Source organism: Phyllobates terribilis, unplaced genomic scaffold, assembly GCF_046119375.1.
Source record: "Phyllobates terribilis strain yellow unplaced genomic scaffold, ASM4611937v1 Scaffold_8__6_contigs__length_399053987, whole genome shotgun sequence".
In the NCBI taxonomy this organism is placed as follows: Eukaryota; Metazoa; Chordata; class Amphibia; order Anura; family Dendrobatidae; genus Phyllobates; species Phyllobates terribilis.
This window is the reverse complement of record NW_027362768.1, coordinates 387,281,444-387,294,119: the sequence shown is the minus strand read 5'-3', so window position 1 is coordinate 387,294,119 and position 12,676 is coordinate 387,281,444. Positions and strand designations below refer to the sequence as shown.

Below are 12,676 nucleotides of genomic sequence, written 5' to 3'. Positions count from 1 at the left end.
AACTTACCTGTGGCACCTAACAGGAGTTGGCAATAACTAAATCACACTTGCAGCCAGTTAACATGGATTAAAGTTGCCTCAACCTCTGTCCTGTGTCCTTGAGTGACCACATTGAGCATGGAGAAAAGAAAGAAGACCAAAGAACTGTCTGAGGACTTGAGAAACCAAATTGTGAGGAAGCATGAGCAATCTCAAGGCTACAAGTCCATCTCCAAAGACCTGAATGTTCCTGTGTCTTCCGTGCGCAGTGTCATCAAGAAGTGTAAAGCCCATGGCACTGTGGCTAACCTCCCTAGATGTGGACGGGAAAGAAAACCTGACGAGAGATTTCAATGCAAGATTGTGCGGATGGTGGATAAAGAACCTCGACTAACATCCAAACAAGTTCAAGCTGCCCTGCAGTCCGAGGGTACAACAGTGTCAACCCGTACTATCCGTCGGCGTCTGAATGAAAAGGGACTGTATGGTAGGATACCCAGGAAGACCCCACTTCTTACCCCGAGACATAAAAAAGCCAGGCTGGAGTTTGCCAAAACTTACCTGAGAAAGCCTAAAACGTTTTGGAAGAATGTTCTCTGGTCAGATGAGACAAAAGTAGATGGGAAAAAGCATCAACATAGAGTGTACAGGAAAAAAAAGAGGCATTCAAAGAAAAGAACACGGTCCCTACAGTCAAACATGGCGGAGGTTCCCTGATGTTTTGGGGTTGCTTTGCTGCCTCTGGCACTGGACTGCTTGACCGTGTGCATGGCATTATGAAGTCTGAAGACTACCAACAAATTTTGCAGCATAATGTAGGGCCCAGTGTGAGAAAGCTGGGTCTCCCTCAGAGGTCATGGGTCTTCCAGCAGGACAATGACCCAAAACACACTTCCAAAAGCACTATAAAATGGTTTGAGAGAAAGCACTGGAGACTTCTAAGGTGGCCAGCAATGAGTCCAGACCTGAATCCCATAGAACACCTGTGGAGAGATCTCAAAATGGCAGTTTGGAGAAGGCACCCTTCAAATATCAGGGACCTGGAGCAGTTTACCAAAGAAGAATGGTCTACAATTCCAGCAGAGCATTGCAAGAAACTCATTGATGGTTACCGGAAGCGGTTGTTCACAGTTATTTTGGCTAAAGGTTGTGCAACCAAGTATTAGGCTGAGGGTGCCAATACTTTTGTCCGGCCCTTTTTTGGAGTTTTGTGTGAAATGATCAATGATTTGATATTTGCTTCATTCTCTTTTGTGTTTTTTCTTTGCAAGCAAATTAAATGAAGAGAATAAGACCAAAGAATTTGTGATTGCAAGAAACTGAGTATTATCTGACAGAATTGCAGGGGTGCCAATACTTTTGGCCAGCACTGTATATGGCCCCGCATAGTGCTCTGTACTGTATACATGACCCCGCATAGTGCTCTGTACTGTATATATGGCCCCGCATAGTGCTCTGTACTGTATATATGGCCCCGCATAGTGCTCTGTACTGTATGCATGGCCCCGCATAGTGCTCTGTATGGAATATATGGCCCCGCATAGTGCTCCGTACTGTATACACAGCCCCGCATAGTGCTCTGTACTGTATACATGACCCCGCATAGTGCTCTGTACTGTATATATGGCCCCGCATAGTGCTCTGTACTGTATATATGGCCCCGCATAGTGCTCTGTACTGTATATATGGCCCCGCATAGTGCTCTGTACTGTATGCATGGCCCCGCATAGTGCTCCGTACTGTATACATGGCCCCGCATAGTGCTCTGTACTGTATATATGGCCCCGCATAGTGCTCCGTACTGTATACATGGCCCTACATAGTGCTCTGTACTGTATATATGGCCCTGCATAGTGCTCCGTACTGTATACATGGCCCCGCATAGTGCTCTGTACTGTATATATGGCCCCGCATAGTGCTCCGTACTGTATACATGACCCCGCATAGTGCTCTGTACTGTATACATGGCCCCGCATAGTGCTCTGTACTGTATACATGGCCCTGCATAGTGCTCCGTACTGTATATATAGCCCCGCATAGTGCTCTGTACTGTATACATGGCCCCGCATAGTGCTCCACACAGTATAATGGCCCCAGATTAAAAAAATAAATAAATACTCACCTCTGCCATTCCAAACTGATCCCTACTTATCTGGGGGTCCACGGGCCATCCCCCTTTCACCTGATGGGAGGGCGCGTGCAGAGGAGAGTGGCCGCGGCAGTATTGAGGCAATGGCTGACGACCGGGCGGCCCAAAACCTCTGCTGGAGGACCGGCCTGGTGGGCACTTGCCCCTCTGCCACCTGGTCCAGCCCGCCCCTGATCATGGATTAGACAAGCCGTGGTGTTTCGCCCCATCCCACCATCCAGCCCCAGCTCTGCCCGTTCTGGTGGATCTGGGTGAAACTGACTTGGAAAAAGGCCAAAAGTCACAAATTTCTTGATCAATCTGGAGATGTGACTGATAAATCCGAGCCGAGATCCAGATCAGTACAACGGTCGCTGCCCAATCGGATGACAGGAGCTGACTTTCTTGGTTTCCTGGTTCTCTTCACCGCGGGTGTCGGACCTGGTTCTCTGCACCGCGGCTGTCGGACCGGGTTCTCTGCACCGCGGCTGTCGGACCGGGTTCTCTGCACCGCGGCTGTCGGACCGGGTTCTCTGCACCGCGGCTGTCGGACCGGGTTCTCTGCACCGCGGCTGTCGGACCGGGTTCTCTGCACCGCGGCTGTCGGACCGGGTTCTCTGCACCGCGGCTGTCGGACCGGGTTCTCTGCACCGCGGCTGTCGGACCGGGTTCTCTGCACCGCGGCTGTCGGACCGGGTTCTCTGCACCGCGGCTGTCGGACTTCATTGTGGCCCTTATATTCCGCTCCTGAACCCCGGGCACATCTATGGGCTCCTGTCGCGGGGCTGCACATGGACCCTGTCATTAGCACATGATGCCCCTTCCCCCGCTGCTCTACTTCATTTTAACCTTTGTTCTTGTGATTTTGGCAGACTCTGGGTCACATGATCGTATATCCTGAGGCCGGGGGTCTCCTGCCAGATGTGGGAACATCCTGCTTTTAATAGTTACCGGTCCCTCGGGGTCATCGCCCCTCTGTGCTGTAAAATTAGGCTGTAATCCAACCACGGCCATTACTCTGTGACACTGAGCGGCCTTCATCCACAGAGGCCCAGCCTCAGCTACAGACCTGCAGAGCAGCCTCCACCCAGAGGACCAGCCTCAACTACAGACCTGCAGAGCAGCCTCCAACCACAGAGGACCAGCCTCAACTACAGACCTGCAGAGCAGCCTCCAACCACAGAGGACCAGCCTCAACTACAGACCTGCAGAGCAGCCTCCACCCACAGAGGCCCAGCCTCAACTACAGACCTGCAGAGCGGCCTCCACCCACAGAGGCCCAGCCTTAACTACTGACCTGCAGAGCAGCCTCCAACCACAGAGGACCAGCCTCAACTACAGACCTGCAGAGCTGCCTCCACCCAGAGGACCAGCCTCAACTACAGACCTGCAGAGCAGCCTCCACCCACAGAGGCCCAGCCTCAACTACAGACCTGCAGAGCGGCCTCCACCCACAGAGGCCCAGCCTTAACTACTGACCTGCAGAGCAGCCTCCAACCACAGAGGACCAGCCTCAACTACAGACCTGCAGAGCAGCCTCCAACCACAGAGGCCCAGCCTCAGCTACAGACCTGCAGAGCGGCCTCCACCCACAGAGGCCCAGCCTTAACTACTGACCTGCAGAGCAGCCTCCAACCACAGAGGACCAGCCTCAACTACAGACCTGCAGAGCAGCCTCCAACCAGAGGACCAGCCTCAACTACAGACCTGCAGAGCAGCCTCCAACCACAGAGGCCCAGCCTCAGCTACAGACCTGCAGAGCGGCCTCCACCCACAGAGGCCCAGCCTTAACTACTGACCTGCAGAGCAGCCTCCACCCAGAGGACCAGCCTCAGCTACAGACCTGCAGAGCAGCCTCCACCCAGAGGCCCAGCCTCAGCTACAGACCTGCAGAGCAGCCTCCACCCAGAGGACCAGCCTCAACTACAGACCTGCAGAGCAGCCTCCACCCGCAGAGGACCAGCCTCAACTACAGAAGTACAGAGCGGCCTCCACCCACAGAGGACCTTCCTCAACTACAGACCTGCAGAGCAGCCTCCACCCAGAGGCCCAGCCTCAGCTACAGACCTGCAGAGCAGCCTCCACCCAGAGGACCAGCCTCAACTACAGACCTGCAGAGCAGCCTCCACCCAGAGGACCAGCCTCAACTACTGACCTGCAGAGCAGCCTCCAACCAGAGGACCAGCCTCAACTACAGACCTGCAGAGCAGCCTCCAACCACAGAGGCCCAGCCTCAGCTACAGATCTGCAGAGCAGCCTCCACCCAGAGGACCAGCCTCAACTACAGACCTGCAGAGCAGCCTCCACCCAGAGGACCAGCTTCAACTACAGACCTGCAGAGCAGCCTCCACCCGCAGAGGACCAGCCTCAACTACAGACCTGCAGAGCAGCCTCCACCCGCAGAGGACCAGCCTCAACTACAGACCTGCAGAGCAGCCTCCACCCACAGAGGACCAGCCTCAACTACAGACCTGCAGAGCAGCCTCCACCCGGAGGACCAGCCTCAACTACAGACCTGCAGAGCAGCCTCCACCCAGAGGACCAGCCTCAACTACAGACCTGCAGAGCAGCCTCCACCCAGAGGACCAGCCTCAACTACAGACCTGCAGAGCAGCCTCCACCCAGAGGACCAGCCTCAACTACAGACCTGCAGAGCAGCCTCCACCCGCAGAGGACCAGCCTCAACTACAGACCTGCAGAGCAGCCTCCACCCGCAGAGGACCAGCCTCAACTACAGACCTGCAGAGCAGCCTCCACCCAGAAGACCAGCCTCAACAACAGAACTGCAGAGCAGCCTCCACCCAGAGGACCAGCCTCAACTACAGACCTGCAGAGCAGCCTCCACCCAGAGGACCAGCCTCAACTACAGACCTGCAGAGCAGCCTCCACCCACAGAGGACCAGCCTCAACTACAGACCTGCAGAGCAGCCTCCACCCACAGAGGACCAGCCTCAACTACAGAACTGCAGAGCAGCCTCCACCCACAGAGGACCAGCCTCAACTGCAGACCTGCAGAGCGGCCACCACCCACAGAGACCCAGCCTCAACTACAGACCTGCAGAGCAGCCTCCACCCACAGAGGACCAGCCTCAACTACAGACCTGCAGAGCAGCCTCCACCCAGAGGACCAGCCTCAACTACAGACCTGCAGAGCAGCCTCCACCCAGAGGACCAGCTTCAACTACAGACCTGCAGAGCAGCCTCCACCCAGAGGACCAGCCTCAACTACAGACCTGCAGAGCGGCTTCCACCCACAGAGGACCAGCCTCAACTACAGACCTGCAGAGCAGCCTCCACCCAGAGGACCAGCCTCAACTACAGACCTGCAGAGCGGCCTCCACCCACAGAGACCCAGCCTAAACTACAGAACTGCAGAGCAGCCTCCACCCACAGAGGACCAGCCTCAACTACAGAACTGCAGAGCAGCCTCCACCCACAGAGGACCAGCTTCAACTACAGAACTGAAGAGCAGCCTCCACCCAGAGACCCAGCCTCAACTACAGACCTGCAAAGCAGCCTCCACCCACAGAGGACCAGCCTCAACTACAGACCTGCAGAACGGCCTCCACCCAGAGGACCAGCCTCAACTACAGACCTGCAGAGCAGCCTCCACCCAGAGGACCAGCCTCAACTACAGACCTGCAGAGTGGCCTCCACCCACAGAGGACCAGCCTCAACTACAGACCTGCAGAGCGGCCTCCACCAACAGAGACCCAGCCTCAACTACAGACCTGCAGAGCAGCCTCCACCCACAGAGGACCAGGCTCAACTACAGAACTGCAGAGCAGCCTCCACCCACAGAGGACCAGCCTCAACTACAGACCTGCAGAGCAGCCTCCACCCACAGAGGACCAGCCTCAACTACAGACCTGCAGAGCAGCCTCCACCCACAGAGGACCAGCCTCAACTACAGAAGTACAGAGCGGCCTCCACCTACAGAGGCCCAGCCTCGACTACAGACCTGCAGAGCGGCCTCCACCCAGAGGCCCAGCCTCAACTACAGACCTGCAGAGCGGCCTCAACCCACAGAGGACCAGCCTCAACTACAGACCTGCAGAGCAGCCTCCACCCACAGAGACCCAGCCTCAACTACAGACCTGCAGAGCAGCCTCCACCCAGAGGACCAGCCTCAACTACAGACCTGCAGAGCAGCCTCCACCCACAGAGGACCAGCCTCAACTACAGACCTGCAGAGCAGCCTCCACCCACAGAGGACCAGACTCAACTACAGACCTGCAGAGCAGCCTCCACCCACAGAGGACCAGCCTCAACTACAGAAGTACAGAGCGGCCTCCACCCACAGAGGCCCAGCCTCGACTACAGACCTGCAGAGCAGCCTCCACCCAGAGGCCCAGCCTCAACTATAGACCTGCAGAGCGGCCTCAGCCCACAGAGGACCAGCCTCAACTACAGACCTGCAAAGCGGCCTCAGCCCACAGAGGACCAGCCTCAACTACAGACCACCAGAGCAGCCTCCACCCACAGAGACCCAGCTTCAACTACAGACCTGCAGAGCAGCCTCCACCCAGAGGACTAGCCTCAACTACAGACCTGCAGAGCAGCCTCCACCCACAGAGGACCAGCCTCAACTACAGACCTGCAGAGCAGCCTCCACCCAGAGGCGCAGCCTCCACCCACAGAGGACCAGCCTCAACTACAGACCTGCAGAGCAGCCTCCACCCAGAGGACTAGCCTCAACTACAGACCTACAGAGCGGCCTCCACCCACAGAGACCCAATCTCAACTACTGACCTGCAGAGCAGCCTCCACCCACAGAGGACCAGCCTCAACTACAGAACTGCAGAGCAGCCTCCACCCACAGAGACCCAGCCTCAACTACAGACCTGAAGAGCAGCCTCCACCCACAGAGGACCAGCCTCAACTACTGACCTGCAGAGTAGCCTCCACCCACAGAGGACCAGCCTCAACTACAGACCTGAAGAGCAGCCTCCACCCAGAGGACCAGCCTCAACTACAGACCTGCAGAGCAGCCTCCACCCAGAGGCCCAGCCTCAACTACAGACCTGGAGAGTGGCCTCCACCCATAGAGACCCAGCCTCAACTACAGACCCGCAGAGCGGCCTCCACCCACAGAGGCCCAGCCTCAACTACAGACCTGCAGAGCAGCCTCCACCCACAGAGGACCAGCCTCAACTACAGAAGTACAGAGCGGCCTTCACCCACAGAGAACCAGCCTTAACTACTGACCTGCAGAGCAGCCTCCACCCACAGAGGACCTTCCTCAACTACAGACCTGCAGAGCAGCCTCCACCCACAGAGGACCAGCCTCAACTACAGAAGTACAGAGCGGCCTTCACCCACAGAGAACCAGCCTTAACTACTGACCTGCAGAGCAGCCTCCACCCACAGAGAACCAGCCTTAACTACTGACCTGCAGAGCGGCCTCAAGCCAAAGAGGACCAGCCTCAACTACAGACTTGCAGAGCGGCCTCCACCCACAGAGGCCCAGCCTCAACTACTGACCTGCAGAGCGGTCTCCACCCACAGAGGCCCAGCCTTAACTACTGACCTGCAGAGCGGCCTCCACCCACAGAGGCCCAGCCTGAAGTACAGACCTACGGTACTTTTACATGGATTGGACTCTGTGGTTGATGTTTAAAGGGACATTTTATCTAACAAAGTATATGGCATCACTATCATCAGCGGGGTCCGACCTATGGGACCCTTTAAGAACCTAAGTTGCTTTTTTTCTCCTTTCCCCATTGAAAACACATGTACACTGGGCTGACAACTATCTTAGTGTCTGACAACCACACTCAGAAGATGCGGACATGAATGAATCCCCCAGATATACCCGGTATGCCGGCGTTCACAAGGGCAGAGCGCTGACGTGTCTTATAGTGCGGATTATTCTAGGGTCCGAGGATTATACACAGGGACACTAAGGGTTAACTAGGGCTCCAGTGTTGTTTTAAAGGGACAGATCCCTGAGGGCACAGCAGGGGGTGACTAATCATCTATTATATGGATTCTCAGAAGTCACAGACTGTTTGTCACTGGAGCAGCGGCTGCACCCCAACTTTATGGGGAGCAGATTTTATGTTCCACAGAAATCACTAGCGCATGCGTTACTGCGGCCAAGATTGTCAAGCTCCTCCATACATTCCTAGGGACTCCTCTGTCCCCTCCAGACTCCTCTGCCCCCCTCCAGACTCCTCTGTCCCCCTCCAGACTTCTATGCCCCCCTCCAGACTCCTCTGTCCCCTCCAGACTCCTCTGTCCCCCTCCAGACTCCTCTGCCCCCTCCAGACTCCTCAGCCCCCCATCAGACTCCTCTGTCCCCCTCCAGACGCCTCTGCCCCCCTCCAGACGCCTCTGTCCCCCTCCAGACTCCTCTGTCCCCCTCCAGACTCCTCTGTCGCTCTCCAGACTCCTCTGTCCCCCTCCAGACTCCTCTGTCCCCCTCCAGACTGCTCTGTCCCCCTCCAGACTCCTCTGTCCCCCTCCAGACTCCTCTGTCGCTCTCCAGACTCCTCTGTCCCCCTCCAGACTCCTCTGTCCCTCTCCAGACTCCTCTGTCCCCATTGGACACCCTAGCTTCCCCCAGAATTCTTTGGCTGTGTTAATCTCCACTAACAAAAGGATTGAGCATGTTGAAATCCAACATGCCTGGTCCTTCTTTGCCATGACCTCAGGCGAGAGCTGTGACATCCCCTCGTACATGGCTGATGGTCCGGCTCGCTGTGTACGGAGACCTCTGACTTTAGCGTCTGCTGCAGTATTTTATACCTTAAAAAAACAGTGTAAAAAACGCTGTAAAATGCAGTAATGGCTGATGTTCCTGTGCAGATGATAAGCTGCTGAACGCTGACCAGGCGGACCCCCGCTACCACAAGGACTGTGCTTTGTGTCACCATTTTGTTTTGTCTTCCCTTTTGCTGTATTTTCTTTTATGGACTCAATGTTGGTTTATGCTGCACTTTAATAAACCAACAAGAAATTTAAAGAGACAGCGTACCTGTGTCTACCTCCGTGTGCAGCTGACTGAGCGATCTACCACAATGGTTTAATCTTTGTCGATCTTCCATAACTGGACCGGACGGGGAATGAGTCTCTCCCCTCCAGTCATGGTTAGTGTCCAGCGCCGGGTAATATGGCGGTTATCAGGCATGGCGGTCTTACCACATCGGTGTCTTTCTCCCAGGCGGCGTCCTGTAATTGGTCGCTGTCCGCGTCGTCTCCTCTGCTGCAGTCCAATCGGATGAGCGCTCGGCATCGGTAGTGACACGTGAAGCTGCAATCTGCGAGACACAAGAGTAATGCAGGTGACTGGTGAGGCCCGAGCACATCCCCAGCAGGGGGCGCTAAGGGTCATTTCTACTCCATTAGAGGAAAAGCAGAGAAGTTTTCAGGGTCCTGATGATGCGGGGAAGTGAGGCGGAACAGAGGAAAGCGCAGCAGCATGGAGGGAGGTACAGAGGCACAGAGGAAAGCACAGCAGCATGGAGGGATGTACAGCGGCACAGAGGAAAGCGCAGCAGCATGGAGGGAGGCACAGAGGGATGTACAGCGGCACAGAGGAAAGCGCAGCAGCATGGAGGGAGGTACAGAGGAAAGCTCAGCAGCATGGAGGGAGGTACAGAGGAAAGCGCAGCAGCATGGAGGGAGGTACAGAGGCACAGAGGGATGTACAGCGGCAAAGAGGAAAGCGCTTCATCATGGAGGGAGGTACAGAGGGATGTACAGCGGCAAAGAGGAAAGCGCTTCATCATGGAGGGAGGTACAGAGGAAAGCGCAGCAGCATGGAGGGAGGTACAGAGGCACAGAGGGATGTACAGCGGCAAAGAGGAAAGCGCTTCATCATGGAGGGAGGTACAGAGGGATGTACAGCGGCAAAGAGGAAAGCGCTGCATCATGGAGGAAGGTACAGAGGAAAGCGCAGCAGCATGGAGGGAGGTACAGAGGCACAGAGGAAAGCGCAGCAACATGGAGGGAGGTACAGAGGCACAGAGGGATGTACAGCGGCACAGAGGAAAGCGCAGCAGCATGGAGGGAGGTACAGAGGAAAGCGCAGCAGCATGGAGGGAGGTACAGAGGCACAGAGGGATGTACAGCGGCACAGAGGAAAGCGCAGCAGCATGGAGGGAGGTACAGAGGCACAGAGGGATGTACAGCGGCACAGAGGAAAGCGCAGCAGCATGGAGGGAGGTACAGAGGGATGTACAGCGGCACAGAGGAAAGCGCAGCAGCATGGAGGGAGGTACAGAGGCACAGAGGAAAGCGCAGCAGCATGGAGGGAGGTACAGAGGCACAGAGGAAAGCGCAGCAGCATGGAGGGAGGTACAGAGGAAAGCGCAGCAGCATGGAGGGAGGTACAGAGGCACAGAGGGATGTACAGCGGCAAAGAGGAAAGTGCTGCATCATGGAGGGAGGTACAGAGGGATGTACAGCGGCAAAGAGGAAAGCGCTGCATCATGGAGGGAGGTACAGAGGCACAGAGGAAAGCGCAGCAGCATGGAGGGAGGTACAGAGGCACAGAGGAAAGCGCAGCAGCATGGAGGGAGGTACAGAGGCACAGAGGAAAGCGCAGCAGCATGGAGGGAGGTACAGAGGCACAGAGGGATGTACAGCGGCACAGAGGAAAGCGCAGCAGCATGGAGGGAGGTACAGAGGGATGTACAGCGGCACAGAGGAAAGCGCAGCAGCATGGAGGGAGGTACAGAGGAAAGCGCAGCAGTATGGAGGGAGGTACAGCGGCACAGAGGAAAGCGCAGCAGCATGGAGGGAGGTACAGAGGCACAGAGGGATGTACAGCGGCACAGAGGAAAGCGCAGCAGTATGGAGGGAGGTACAGCGGCACAGAGGAAAGCGCAGCAGCATGGAGGGAGGTACAGAGGCACAGAGGGATGTACAGCGGCAAAGAGGAAAGCGCTGCATCATGGAGGGAGGTACAGAGGGATGTACAGCGGCAAAGAGGAAAGCGCTGCATCATGGAGGGAGGTACAGAGGCACAGAGGAAAGCGCAGCAGCATGGAGGGAGGTACAGAGGCACAGAGGGATGTACAGCGGCACAGAGGAAAGCGCAGCAGCATGGAGGGAGGTACACAGGCACAGAGGAAAGCGCAGCAGCATGGAGGGAGGTACAGCGGCACAGAGGAAAGCGCAGCAGCATGGAGGGAGGTACAGAGGCACAGAGGAAAGCGCAGCAGCATGGAGGGAGGTACAGAGGCACAGAGGGATGTACAGCGGCACAGAGGAAAGCGCAGCAGCATGGAGGGAGGTACAGAGGGATGTACAGCGGCACAGAGGAAAGCGCAGCAGCATGGAGGGAGGTACAGAGGCACAGAGGAAAGCGCAGCAGCATGGAGGGAGGTACAGAGGCACAGAGGAAAGCGCAGCAGCATGGAGGGAGGTACAGAGGCACAGAGGGATGTACAGCGGCACAGAGGAAAGCGCAGCAGCATGGAGGGAGGTACAGAGGCACAGAGGGATGTACAGCGGCACAGAGGAAAGCGCAGCAGCATGGAGGGAGGTACAGAGGGATGTACAGCGGCACAGAGGAAAGCGCAGCAGCATGGAGGGAGGTACAGAGGCACAGAGGAAAGCGCAGCAGCATGGAGGGAGGTACAGAGGCACAGAGGGATGTACAGCGGCAAAGAGGAAAGTGCAGCAGCATGGAGGGAGGTACAGCGGCAAAGAGGAAAGCGCAGCAGCATGGAGGGAGGTACAGAGGCACAGAGGAAAGCGCAGCAGCATGGAGGGAGGTACAGAGGCACAGAGGAAAGCGCAGCAGCATGGAGGGAGGTACAGAGGCACAGAGGAAAGCGCAGCAGCATGGAGGGAGGTAAAGAGGTACAGAGGGATGTACAGCGGCACAGAGGAAAGCGCGGTAGCATGGAGGGAGGTACACAGGCACAGAGGAAAGCGCAGCAGCATGGAGGGAGGTACAAAGGCACAGAGGGATGTACAGCAGCAAAGAGGAAAGCGCAGCAGCATGGAGGGAGGTACAGAGGGATGTACAGCGGCACAGAGGAAAGCGCAGCAGCATGGAGGGAGGTACAGAGGCACAGAGGAAAGCCCTGCATCATGGAGGGAGGTACAGAGGCACAGAGGGAAGTACAGAGGCACAGAGGAAAGCCCTGCATCATGGAGGGAGGTACAGCGGCACAGAGCGAGGTACAGCGGCAAAGAGGAAAGCCCTGCATCATGGAGGGAGGTACAGAGGCACAGAGATACAAATTATTACGCAGATGCCATTTTCCTCTGATTTTCCTGGACACAGATGAGTCGTACAACGTCCAATCATCGAACGTTAGAGGATAAATCACATTTATTGCACAAATCTCCCAATGAGAACAGGATTTATTGCAAAACTTAAAAAAAAAACTCAGAAAGCAGAAAATTCTTCTGCAGAACAAGAGTGCAGACATTTTCCAGGTTGTAAAGATCTGAGATCGGTGATTTGTGGGATCTGCAGCATTAAGACGTCACATTCACCGACATCAGAAGCTTTTCCATCAGAAACCTCCTGACAGGCCGCCGCCGTCCATCTAACATCGGAGCTCGGGGATTTCACAATTCTCCTCCATTGATTGTGGGAGTTTATAG

At 56.1% G+C, this 12,676-nt stretch overlaps 1 protein-coding gene across 1 annotated transcript in view; it reads right to left on the bottom strand.

Moving 5' to 3' along the window:
* RASSF1 (Ras association domain family member 1) overlaps positions 1-12,676 on the bottom strand; it is a 47,064-nt gene that overhangs the window by 15,629 nt on the left and 18,759 nt on the right. Inside the window, exon 2 of the mRNA XM_073645155.1 lies at positions 9,251-9,369. Within this exon, the coding sequence (XP_073501256.1) occupies positions 9,251-9,369 (119 nt within the window). The remainder of the gene's footprint in view (positions 1-9,250; positions 9,370-12,676) is intronic.